We start from the raw sequence: 13,821 nt of genomic DNA on the forward strand, positions 1-13,821 counted from the left end.
TAATTAAATATTACATATGTAATTTTGCAACTTTCGTCCATCATAGCAAAACTCAAGTTAACTGGTCGATTTGAAGTAAAACAATTAACTACACCCATTGACGACACCCGTCAATTGTTTCGTATTCGGGCTTGCCAATCGGAGCGCAGTTGTCACCGTAATGATTTGGCAGAATAGTTTTCAAAAAAATGAAATGCCCTTCCGTCTCTATTTCTGGTTATATACTCGATGACTACCATGGACCTATAACTAAGGAAGGCTGCCAATCTACATAACACAGACGGTAAAGTCTGAAAAAAGTCAAATACTTAACACTGAAACACTTCCTGAATAAAAGACTTGCTATTGTCCATATATTCAAAGATGACTTTGTATTCTTCTGATGTTTTGTCCCATAGTACAGGACGCTCTTCGACTAGGGTTATGAATTAATCATCCTCAATGTCGTCTGTCATCTTTGAATATTGAATAACAAATGAGTGCGGCACTGGGGAGCGCACCGTGAGTTTCTACGATATGACGTCTTGCGATGTTGTGTCGTGAATTTTGACATTGCTCGTCGTAGATTTCCACGATGCGACTCGCATTGTGAAACGATGCCGCGTTATAGCACGACGCGACGTCGTATCGTGTTTATGTGTAAGAACCCTAACACGAGTAGATGGCGCTAATCATAAACAAAATAAAAGACACTATACATAAAACTCTGTGCAACGCGCCATCTACACTTCGTTTCAATCCATTTTAATCAAAAACTAAACAGACAAGTCACCATAGAAGTTTCAGTGATGGAATTTTACTGCCAACAAATTAATTAATTAATAGGATGAATCGATTTGTTTAATTGAGTCATACTAGCGGTTCATTACATAACCTATAAAAGCATATTTAAAATTTCCGAAATCTTAATTTTCAATTTCCTCTTTCAAATTACACCGTTCGATAGCGATTGAAATTTTCGATTTACTAATCGATTATAAAAACTTTAATTGAATGAACTGAATGTTTTTTTCCGTACAGCACTATGCAAACATAGACTATTCGTACATCTTTAGGATTCACTCTGGGCCTTTTGGAGGGAAAAGTGTTGTTTTTATTTTGACCTTCAATTATTTTGTGAAATCTAGTTTAAAGTGGAATACGATCGTGCTACTGTGCCTTAATCGAATTAAAACGCGAAATCTTACGAATCTCGAACTAAAATACCCGTATCGGCCCGTTCTAAGGAATCCCGAGTCAATCCAAGCACGCCGCCTCAAATTGCCTATCCTCTTTGTGGCGGCCATATTTACAGAAACATAATTAAACGAAGACATGGCTCAAAGGACTTGTATCCAAGCCAAAATTATTAATAAAAAGAAAATCGTACATCTTTAATTAAAAAATAACCTCATCTTTGGCTAACATTTTTAAAATTCGATTTTACGATGTTATTCAAATGAATATTGTTGGAAAAACCTTAGAGGGTGGAAAAAAATAAAAGAAATAGTCTAAGGGAAAAAGTGATGAGATATCAAGTCAAAATCTACAAAACATAGCACACGTGAAAGTGTTAGTTATTCGATTTATTGAGTGATTGCTTTAGAAACTCAGCCAAAACGTTTTGTTTACATTTCGTTTAAAATGGATGGGAACAGACTACAGTTAATTTGTTTGTTATCACTAGAAATTAGAGTAGCTTTGACAAATTGCAGCTTACCGATGTAAAATTTTTGTGGCTATGAAGGAAAGCGATGGCAAAGTTTTGAATTACCGCCGTAGTATATAAAATTTTATTACTAAGAAGATACTATTTTATCTAGATTTTTATCAAAACGTTAATTATTTGCAAATACTTGTATCAAGATGGCATTGTGTGTTAACTAATTTATAAATTAACGCTTCCTTATATGGGTAGATGGCGTAATTTTGGTTTTATATCCGGCATTATACATAAAAATCCGTGCAAGAAGCGCCATCTAGTTGATTTGTTTGTTATCACTAGAAATTAGGGTAGCTTTGAGATTCGCTCTGGACCTTTTGGAGGGAAAAGTGTCGTTTTTATTTTGACTTTCAATTATTTTGTGAAATCTAGTTTAAAGTGGAATAGAATAGTGCTATTGTGCCTTAATCGAAGATTAAAACGTGAAATTATACGAATCTCAAACTAGAATACCCGTATCAGCCCGTTTTATGGAGTCCCGAGTCAATCCAAGCACGCCGCCTCAAATTGCCTATCCTCTTTGTGGCGGCCATATTTACAGAAACATAATTTAAACTTCATGTTTAGGCTGATGGCTTTGCCAAAGCCTTAATAAATTTAAAGAAAAAAAAGGGTAGCTTTGACAAATTGCAGCTTGTCAATGTAAAAATTAGTTTTACAAAAATAGCTATTTGGTACTCGTTGCGACATCTGGTGTAGAAAGCATTTCTCTTGAGTTACTGATCTATGGTACTACTTACAAAGCTTGCTGCAGGGTTAGTGGTAACTTACCTTGAGTAGTTCGTTGTTGAGCGCGATGACCAGACAGGTGATGAAGGAGATGATTAATGCGGCCCAGTTGAGCTTCGGCAGGTTCTTGCATATTTCAATCACAGTCTGCACGCATATTATTTATTGTTAAATTCCCAGCATAGGTTTGACATATTTTGAGTTACAACATATTGTAATCGCAGTGCGATATATTTAATTGTAATAATTACATGATTATTTAAATTGAGACGAGAGCTATTATATGTATAGGCAGACGGCATTTCAAGAGAGCATAGAGAATGAACGAATGCGAGAGACATTTTTTTTTAAATTTATTGCTGGCCATGGAAACAAAGTCCTTCAGCCGAAAACAAAACTAATTATCAAGGAAAATTATGCTTATTATCTAATTATAAGTAATCACATTAAATGCGAGTGACATTATGTAAGGGGGTTGCCACATTATAACAAGAGGTGGGATCATAGATTTAGTATGGGATATTTTCTTCAAATTTGGATGGGACCATTACTGAGACCTACATAGCAGTAAAAACAACACGATATTCAATAATAATATTATATGTTGCAAAGGTGTCTTCATTTTTTTCCATTTCTTTTTTCATCTCACAAATGGTAATTTAGATATTTAATTTATTCCGCCTTAAGTATTCTCTCTACTCATATTGAGAAGAAACTATTCTTCGAAAAGGCTACCTCAACTCTAAATGCCTGAAACAGTAATAGTACATTGTGTATTAAAGACGGTAAATAAGAAAACAATAACGAGGGACTATTAGAAGCCCGAAGCCGAAGGATGAGTGATAAGTTGAGTTTTGTATTTTCTGACTGTCCTTTATATACACGATGTTTTTTTTCACATTTGCGAGGAAATAAATATAATATAAATATGTTTCACAACACAACAATTATGGATTTGGCATAAAGCGGTTTTTTTTAATTCTTCCGTAGATAATACACTCGACATAATAAAGCCATGGATGGTTTGGAAAAGATGCTAAATTTCATACAGGAAATAATTAAAAAAATTCTTAATAATAAGTATTTAAGTAGTATGTGGCTGAATTGCAATACAGTTTCTATTTAGAGAACATTTTAAGTGAATGTTTTATTCTAATTTCCATTATTAAATAATAATATATTTAATTTAATAAAAATCATATTGTTAAAGTAAAATAATTTGTAAAACAATGTAGCGTAAATTGGAATGTCCTTTGTAAAATTGTAATTAATATTATATTTATAAATAGGATGGTTGATATTAATATAAGACATAATTGGTTGATGACTGGCAAGTGTGATAAAAAGGAATTTGTTGTGTTTTTTTATGATACTAAGCGATGGGATGAACAAGTCGTGCGCCTGATGGTAAACGACACCCTGTCTATAACAGTTGCAGTGCCACTCAGAGCTTTAAATCGCAAAAATCTGAGGTGCACTGCGTCTGCGCCCATCACCCTGAGACATAAGTTGAAAAGTCCCCTGTGCCTGTAATCTCATCAATAACTTACCAGTGGAACTTTAAAGTTTCCCGGAAGCTTAGGTATGGTTAGCCCGAAGAGGTCCTTCAACTGCGACGCGAGGACGTTGAAGGAGGCGGCTGTGGTGAAGCCTGACACCAGCGGCTCAGACAGAAGCGTTGCAACTGCGCCCATCCTGAACACCCACATTAGTAACTGTAATGTATAAAAATACTACATTTCAGTACTAAGTAAGTTAAATAAAACTTGTAAAATGTATACATACACTCTAGAAGTTCTCTAGTTTGAGAACAGGTAATTTGTGTGGTTGTTTGGAACTATATTATTATTATTCTGTATTTTAAAACTTAATTTATTGTTTTTGACGTTTAACAAAAATATGTAACAAATGACATGTTACAAATGACGAAGTACTTTGTTCCCTACTGAAAGACCTTTTATTGCATAATGAATTCTACAGTGTAGAGGAATTTCTTTTAAAGAAATTGTTGAAAAGAAATTTAACTGCCTCCGTGGCCGAACGGTTACTATGACTGCCACGCAGAGGTACCAGGTTCGATTCCCGGGCCGGGAGAAATGTTTGTATGGCCTACATTTATTTCTCTCGTGAGTTTGGGTGTAATTTGTGGTTGTCTATGTGTGTGTCCATGGCACCCGCGACACAGGGTTTCCCTAGTGCGGGGACATGTTGAGTGTGTGCGTTAAAAAAAAATTAATTTAGTATTTTTAAAATATTTAATTTTGATTTGTATTTTTATAGTTCGGATTTTTCTTTATTTTTCTTTTAATTATTTATTTTATATTATTATTGTTTACAATAATGACGACCATGTTATCCCTGGATATTATATTTCGAATTGTACTATTATGAAATTGATAATATGAAATAAATGATTCTATTCTATTCTAACATGGGTGTATGTTTACCCAAATAACATCTTTTAATGTTATTTCGGTTAACATACATATATAACATACACAACAAACAAACATACATATAAAAAAGTCCGTTAAAAATTAAATAAAAAAACATTTTTACAAACATGCTCGGAATTGTTTGCATTACTTTCAAAAAACGAACACGGAAAGATTGTCATTTATGGACCGCGACTTCTTCCCGGCCAAAGCCTGCAATGTAAGTATGAAAATCCATTACTGTCCACTTCTCTAAACTTTTAAATCTACCTAGTAATAATAAAAAATGTAAACAGTGTAAATTTATTTATTTACTTAGAATTCATTTTATATTTTACTACTTATTTTCAAAATTGTTTACCGTTAGATAATTTTTTAGGTTTAAGCATTTTTATAAATGTAAAAGTAACAAATTCACCTTTTAATAATTTTTAATCAACTTCAAAAAAGAAGGAGGTTTTCAATTCGGCTGTATTTTTTTGTATATATATTACGTGTTTACTCACATATATGTGAACAGATTTTGAGGATTCTTTTTTGTTGGAAAGAGGGTACCTCAGTGTTGGTCCCATTTAAATTTGAACGAAATATTCCACCTCTAAGGGTGGCAAACTAGGGGATGAATCCGGTTTCGCGCACTTTCCGGTAACCGATTGCTATAAAACTTTGCAAATACATGTAATTCCACGAGCTTTTGGGTGCAGTTATTTTTAATAAAAACGTCAAAACTAAAATTTTAAATTTAGGGTACAACATTTTTATTCGTGAAACATTGATAGTTTTGAAAGAATGAAATACTTAAGCATTTTTTTAATCCAGACATGGTTTTGCATTCTTAATGTTATTTTTGGCAGTTTGTTGTACAGCTTGGCACCTTCATATTATATATTCAATTATACACTTATTTTTACTTCGCCTTTACTTTCTTTAGATGTAGCTAAAATTACCTGCATATGAGTGTAGTGCAAAATGGTTCTTATCTCACCTGAAGAGCTCCTACGCTAAGACAAACTGCGCTAAGTACTTGTATAGGCTCGTAGAGGGGAGCATGATCTGAAACATTAAAAAGTTTATAATATGACATTTTTTTCAATTTTTTTTCATTATTAGTGCCAGCTTTTATACCTATGGTGCAGGATGTGCGGCATAAGGGTGTAAAAGGGAAAATATAACAACAAATAATCTATTTTCATTTTGTATAACAATATTTGATATAATTTCTAAGGATATAATCACTCACTGTATACAACCAAGAAAACGTATAACAACAAATGGTATAAGTACTACCAGTATATGTGTTATATAATAATACAACACAATATTTCGTTTTACGAATAGTTGAAGCGGCGGTACATGTATTTGTCAAGTTTGATTGAAATCGGTTACCGGGAAGTGCGCGAAACCGGATTCTACCCTTAGTTTGTAATATTTTTTTCAAATTGAAATGGGACCAATACTGAGGTAACCTCTTTTCAACAAAAAAAGAATCATCAAAATCGGTTCACAAATAACGAGAGTTATCGTAAAATTTGCATACAAAAAAATACAGTCGAATTGAGAACCCTTCCTTTTTTAAAAGTCGGTTTAAAAAAATCACTAACCTTCTATTTGTGATGAGTTATTCGATAATGCAGTAACCAAGCCTGTTAAGTTTTGCGGGGCCGGGTGAAACGAATGCTGTAGTACCACCTGGAAGTCAAGATGAAGCCATGTTAGATGTTATATATGTAGATTTTAAGACTTTCGTGGTTATTCACTAATATCAGGTTTATAAATATCGGGAAAATAAAAAGAAGTCATACCGTGGTAAGAAACCTGATATTAGTGATAATCATTTATGTTAGATGTTGTTTATAGCTTTCTTGTAGCAGTAGAGCTTGTGAACGTGTTCGTTCTGGGAAGCACTGCCATCGTTGCGGCCCTATCAATTCTCCTCCATATACTTGGTCACGAGCCTGCCACGAACTGTCTCCCTCGAGTTAAAGAAAGGCAACAGCTCGCCTACATTTTCAATAAGTTTTAAATACATAAACATTCGAATACATAGAAAAATTTCTTCGACCCGATGGGACTTGAACCCATGACCACCTTCATCCTCCATCCTTATGTCGTTGATATACCACGTATTCGCACTAAGCGCTTTGCTTCCTCCTTCCTGATGCGTACGGCAAAGGAATAGAAGGAATGTGTATCCGAAAAGTACAATTTTGTTACTGGGCTATTTTGTTTGCCTTAAAAATGCCTATTCATAGGTTAAAAACCAGACACAAAGATCCGACAAACAAGCACATAGAAAAATTCGTGAAGTCCGCTGGTTCGTTCCGTGGCTTAGTTGGCATAGCGTCTGCATACCACGCTTTGCTAGAAGACGTCGGTTCAAATCCCGCCGGATTGAAGGAATTTTTTCTAAGTGTTCAATCTTTGTATTAATAATTATGACTAACTAGTGGAGTAAATTCACAATAAATATTTGAATATGATGGTGGTGGAACTTCCTGGCATTTAAGAAAACATTTAAAAGTTGTTATAGTCAATTCAACAGGCTTCAATTTTCCGATTACCTTGCCAGCCATAAGGCAGCCGACAGCAAAAGTGCCCATCGAGATGTGTGGTGAGGTGCCGAAGATGACGTAGATCAGTACCGGGAAAAACGCCATGTACAGACCCACTATTGGCTGGACTTCTGCTAGAAGCGCGTACGCCATTCCTGAAAATACAATAACATTGCAAATGAAACTATTTTCTACAAAGTAAAGTGTGTTGTAAACCGTTGTAATACTATTTTATAGTATTTCGGTAAGTTAGTGTTTCTTTCGGAGGTTTAGTATGTAATCTATTTGGAAGTAGGTTAAATTTTTTTTACGTAGCATTATAATTTTAGTAAACTATGTTTGTTTGTTATATATGATAAAGAACAATGGCAAAATCACAGTACAAAGAATTCGTTAGCGTCTTCAAATGTCTTAATTACAAGTTTGAATAAAATAAATTACTCATAGATTTCTCATAGATGGCGCTACGACTAAAAAGTCGTTGAAAGACCAAGTACAAAGACACGACGCAAGCACATAGAAAAATTCGTGAGGTCCGTTGGTTCGTTCCGTGGCTTAATTGGTATAGCCGATAGCGTCTGGCACGGTATGCAACGTCGGTTCGAATCCGACCGGATCGAAGGAATTTTTTCTGAGTGTTCGATCTTTGTATTAGTAGTTATAACAAACTAGTGGAGTAATTTCACAAAAAATAATTGAATATCAATTCAATAAAAATTTAATTAAAATAAATTCATTAGGTTTTTCAAATTGGCCTATCTAAGTCTGGAAATAAAATCATATCTAAAAGAAACTCTAACGATTAATTAGTATGTAACCGGAGTGATATGTACAACTATCAGTTTCAGTAGTAATGTATTCGACCGATTTGTAATAAGCTCATAAAAGATTAACTACTTCACTATAAAAAATAAAATCGATAATTTCTTCTACAAAATGCCACGCGAGAAAATGGTAAAACTGACAAAAAAGTTCCCAAAATCAGGGATACGTTTCACAAAAAAATAATTTGTGTCCGACATATCAGTGCAATAGTATGTTATTAATTAACTCAGTCTGTAATTAATTTTTAATTTAATTTAACTTTTTGTTATGGCTTAACTTCATGCCTTTTGACCATACCAGTATACAAAATAATTTCCTCTGAACTTCACGTCACAATCCCACGGTACCACTAAGCTTCTATTAAGTCTGTATTATGGCTTCTGTAATTTATTTTGATAGAATAATACACCGAATATATTTTATTCAATTACGTGACACATGACCTCGAAAACTTCAAACTGGGATATCATTTATTCCTGACTTCTCAGCTTAGTAAACCCAAAGCAAAATTTGTTCAGGAATTTAAACCCTATATTTTAACATGTTTTTCATAAACAGACGTATGAGAACAAAAATTTATATGGGAGCTTGCCATTGTCCTTTTAACACACTCTGTTTATTTTTCAGTTACTAATTTTAACGTAACTTAAGACGTTGATAAGCAATAACGTGTCAACCAGCATTATTATAGTTTTGACAAAATGGCGCCTAAAATTTTTTTCGTGGTAGTAGCTAATGGATTTCTGTCAACAGTTTTTACCATTTTCAGTTTCAAATCACTTACTTTATGTTTGTGAAATGTAGACGAGACGACAGGCTGCCATTTGGCATTAAAATCTCAATCTCTAGCCAGGGCTGGTAGCTGTAAAGGTAACTAACTGGTTGACGAAATACTTTCATAGTTTCTTAATAATTGGCGTTGCCGTAGCAAAAAAGTTGTAGAAAAACCAAATACAAAAGATCTGAAAAAAAGTACATAGTTCCGTGGCTTAGTTGGCATAGCGTCTGCCACGGTTTGCTAAGAGACGTTGGTTGGAATCCGGCCGGATTGAAGGAATTTATTCTGAGTGTTCGATCTTTGTATTGATAATTATAACAAAATTAGTGGAGTAATTTCAGTTAATTTAGTATAAATTTAATTAAAATCTCACATTTCTAGTTTTTGTGGATTAATAAGTTATTGATTATCAGCTTTCTAATCAGATCGCTGCAATTTCATTTGTTTTTCGGAACTAGTATTATTTGTCTTTTAAAAACACATATCAAGTTAACAGAAATTTCTTGCAAACCTTGAGGTATGTGCATTATGGCGGTGGTAGCTCCAGCAATGAGGTCTCCTAGAAGGTAGTTTTTGACCGAGTACTGCGGCAGCCATCGCAGCAGCGGCACGGATGTTGTGATGCACTCGGCGAAGCCGCAATCTCGAATAAACTTCTTGCACTGGTAGCGCCCTGTTTCAGGAGTGATTGTGTAATTAGTGGTTATAATACTAGCATTTCATAACGGAAATATACTTGATTGCCTAGTTATATGCCAAGTTTTTTTTTTATAATATCAAGTGACGGCACGAACAAGTCGTGCGTCTGATGGTAAGCTGATGAAGATGATGACAGGACGAAGAATAAAGATCTGAGTGGCTGCCACTGCATCTTGAGACATAACTTGACAAGTCCCATGTGCCTGTAATTTCACCAGCACCCTTAGCACCCAGTTACACGACGCGAAAGTTTTCACCGCCCAGTTACCACGCTTTCACGTACATTATTGACGAATCTGAATTCTATTTACTGGGCAACAACATTTAAATTCCTCTGAATAATACGACCGCGCGGTCGCTGCGTAGACCAAAGACGAGCCAGTCTCGCCCGCGGGCCCGGGACGCTCATTTAAATTAAAACTTAAAGGCTAAATTAATAGATCGTATTTTGCCATGACTTTAAAAAAACAGAAAATGTATACCATCCCATTCAATCAAAAGTAATTTTTAAAATTAGTGAATTCATATGTTTCATACAGCAATGACGTTACGTATTTGTAATTTAATTAAGAGTTTTCCTGATATTATCACTTTATAAATACACATTTTTGAAAGTCCGAGTACCGTTGCCAACACAGTCTCGTCCGTGGATTGTAGTCGGTAAACTTATTGCAATAAACAAGTTTCTTAACATTGTTACGGTTCAATGTCGTCCGAAGAAATAGTACATAGTTTCACATTTAGATAGACATTACGTAAAACAATGAACGAATTCAGCGCAAATATCTCGGTGCCATTAATTTTAAACTGTAGTAATTTAAAGTTCTTTCATATTCAAGATCTGCAATCATGGCGTACTCTCCTTCAAGCAATGATAGCCGATACAGCGCAAGTCCGGCCGTGCATGGCGTACTGTTGCCACATTTGGAATGGCTCTGCTACATACCAACTGGCCACTTTGGATTCAATTGACAAACCAAGAGGCTTATAGGTGACTCGGAATTAGTGGAGGTGAAGCTGCAGAGCCTTGAACACCGCCGTAAAGTTACCTGCTTCCGATATTTTACTGGATAATTCACGGAGAGTGTGCGATGGAATTACACGCTTTAATTCCGCCTTGCCCTTTCCATCACCGGCGGACTAGGCGTAGGTTTGGGTACCACCCATATACGTATAACAATAATGTTGTGGATATTCCAAAGATTCGCTCAAAGCGTTACGCTTGCACATTTAAATGGCGAACGGCTATGGAGTGGAATTTCCGGCCTGCAGACTTGTTCCCTGAACGTTATAACTTGGGCATTTTCAAGGCAAGAGTGAATAGGCATATTTAGGTGTACATGCTCCATCGATCTCATCGTCACTTTCCACCAGGTGAGATAAAGTTCAAATGCGCACTTATATTTTATATAAAAAAACTTGCATGGAATGTGACGTGTATCCGTTACTAAGTAACCATACTTGTTTAGTCACTCCAATATTGACTGTTGAATATAAAATGTATTACATAATTTAATTTTGTTTATTTTTATATATATTATACATATGTAATATTTTACCGATGATGTCGCTTGATGTAAAGAAAGTTAAACGTGCGCGAGTCACGTGTAGATAAGAACAATGCGGCGAAAACCAGACTTAGAAGCACCCCTGGACCTTCGGGAACGACGTCTTATGATTGTCACGGACACCGAGCTACGCACGAGAGCACTCCGCGCCCCGCGCCCCAACCGAGAGCGCGTCACTGTTCCCCGCACCCCGCACACTGCGTCGTACGGAGTCGCCGCCCCCCGCGCCCCGCGCCGACCGCCATCTCGCCGACACCTCTACTAGATAAGAGACTTGATTTAGGATATAAGTAGGAACATTTCGGTCAAATAAACGTAAAAGGCGAAATATTTCTGCGTTTTGAAGGGAAACCAGAGTGACTGGCGACTGTCGGTCAACGTCGCCAAAACCCAGGCGATCAGCGTGAGCACCTCGAAGAAGATGCCACCGAAGCTGACAGAAGCAATGGTGAGGAAATGTCCACATCTAACTACAACCCGGAATACGGAAAACCTCTCCAGGGCATTCAAACCAGGAGATAGAGTGCAGGCTCGTAGCTAGTAACACGATGCCTCAGACGGCTCCACTACAAGCTGCAAATAGAAAACAGCCTTGTAGGGGTTCGCCACTTAGACCGAATTCTGGAGTACCAGAGAGTTACTCAGTAGAGTCAAGGAATTGGGGCGGAGGAATGACGTGTATCCATTACTAAGTAAACATACTTGTTTAGTCATTCTGTTATTGACTGATGAATATAAAATGTGTTACATAATTTAATTTTGCTTATTTTGCGTATAGAATACAATGGGTTTGACTGCAGTGAGCTTACAAATACACTGTGCTTCTCGGTGCCTATGCGCATATGCGCAGCTCTCGTCTACGTCATGGACTATTTGCTCTTACGTGCTGTAGGACAAATTCTGGAGTGCGCGCCCCTCTAAGGCGGTTATTTCAAAATTATAATGCGCTATTGTCGGTAGTATACATAATTAATAGATTCAGGCGTTACTTTGTGGAAGTCCATGTAAATAAAAATGTAAGTAAATTAATTTGCTGCTCCGCGAACTCAGTGAAGGTTAAAGCGGGCAAAATAACTGCGCTTGTAATCGTAAGGGCTGTTGGTTTGTTCCGTAGCTCAGTTGAGAGAGCGTCAAGTACAGTATGCTGAAAGCATTGATTCAAATCCAGCCGGATCTAAGGAATTTTGCTTAGTGTTACATTAAAGATCTAATTAATTAGTAATTATAACAAACTGGGGTAGTAAAATATCGTGATTTTCTATAAACTTAATATCACTAACATGACGTGTGCGGATGATGGTAATCTGCGTCCCTGTTGAGCGTGTCCTGCTGGTACACCTTCCGCACCACGTTGAACTGCTGGTTAGACCGGGTTGGGGTCCTGTCGACAATAATCATTAGTTAATGCATATCCAAATTGTGACAGCAAAGTGAATGCGGTGTAACGGTGATTGACGACCTCCGCAGTATAGTGGTTTGTACAGTGGTTTACGTGGCGTCGCCATTTCTAAGAGTTCGATCCCCTGCCGGGTCAAGGTAATTTTTCTATATTTTTTTTTATATGTCATTCTAAGTGACGGGAGGAGCAAGTTGTGCGCCACGTCAAGCCTGTCCATAACAGTTGCAGTGTTACTCAGAGCTTTAAAACACTAAGATCTGAGGGGCAATTCCGATGCGCCCGTCACCCTGAGACAGACGTTGGTAAGTCTTATATGCCTGTAATTTCACCAGCAATCAAAACTGGAACGCAGTTATGCTCACATTACTGCTTGGCAGTAGAAATTGGTAAGGCAGCAGTATTTCGCTGGACGAACTCTTTCACAAGGAGCTCTACTGCTACGATATTTTCCCGGTTATGGGCGTTTGTGGTACCGTCGTTGTTTCCGATTTCCGTAACACGAGCGCTTTAGTTACTTTAAAATCAGAGTAACTTATGTGATGTTGTTTTATATTATTATAATTATATTATTATTCGAGTACGATTCCTATAGAAAGGTATGAATCAATAAAACTTTGCGAATTATGTACGTGAGGCGTTTAGCAACTATTTACTAGATGAGAGGAGGTCCTCAACAGTGTACAGCTGCTACCTTGTATTTGGGCTTATGTAATTTGTTAGATAGATAGATAAACACTTTATTCACTGATGTAACACAAATACAGATTAAGCATAAAAGAAAAAACAAAACATGATTGTCATAGCAGTGAAACGGCGCTGACTCAGCATATGCCAAAGTTTCCTAAGGCGCTGCTTTTCAGTCAGAACTAACGAGAGGGATTAAGTTATTTGAAAGCAAAAATATAACGACTACGAGTAAAGTTATACATTGACAATAATAATATACATAGTACAGTGTAAATAGTGTATTTAAAATAACCTGTTTGACATGTAAGTGCATGAGCAAATGTGAATATAATTACAGCTGTAGGTGTAAGTTATGACTGTAAAGAGGATTTAATGTTGTGTAATGTAATTAGTATTATAATATAATTATACACATAATAAGAATAGATCAAAGCAACAACAAAATTC

At 36.2% G+C, this 13,821-nt stretch overlaps 1 protein-coding gene across 4 annotated transcripts in view; it reads right to left on the reverse strand.

The window, feature by feature from the left end:
• LOC113240628 (solute carrier family 26 member 10) overlaps nucleotides 1-13,821 on the reverse strand; it is a 118,025-nt gene that overhangs the window by 21,023 nt on the left and 83,181 nt on the right. For all 4 annotated transcript variants that reach the window (XM_026477968.1, XM_026477969.1, XM_026477967.1 and 1 more), the window contains 7 exons: nucleotides 12,569-12,669; nucleotides 9,533-9,694; nucleotides 7,428-7,573; nucleotides 6,468-6,555; nucleotides 5,852-5,919; nucleotides 3,982-4,146; nucleotides 2,474-2,578 (listed from right to left, as the gene is read on the reverse strand). In XM_026477968.1, coding sequence (XP_026333753.1) covers nucleotides 2,474-2,578; nucleotides 3,982-4,146; nucleotides 5,852-5,919; nucleotides 6,468-6,555; nucleotides 7,428-7,573; nucleotides 9,533-9,694; nucleotides 12,569-12,669 — 835 coding nt within the window. The remainder of the gene's footprint in view (nucleotides 1-2,473; nucleotides 2,579-3,981; nucleotides 4,147-5,851; nucleotides 5,920-6,467; nucleotides 6,556-7,427; nucleotides 7,574-9,532; nucleotides 9,695-12,568; nucleotides 12,670-13,821) is intronic.

This window comes from Hyposmocoma kahamanoa, unplaced genomic scaffold (genome assembly GCF_003589595.1).
Source record: "Hyposmocoma kahamanoa isolate Upper Pololo Valley unplaced genomic scaffold, ASM358959v1 160, whole genome shotgun sequence".
NCBI lineage: Eukaryota > Metazoa > Arthropoda > Insecta > Lepidoptera > Cosmopterigidae > Hyposmocoma > Hyposmocoma kahamanoa.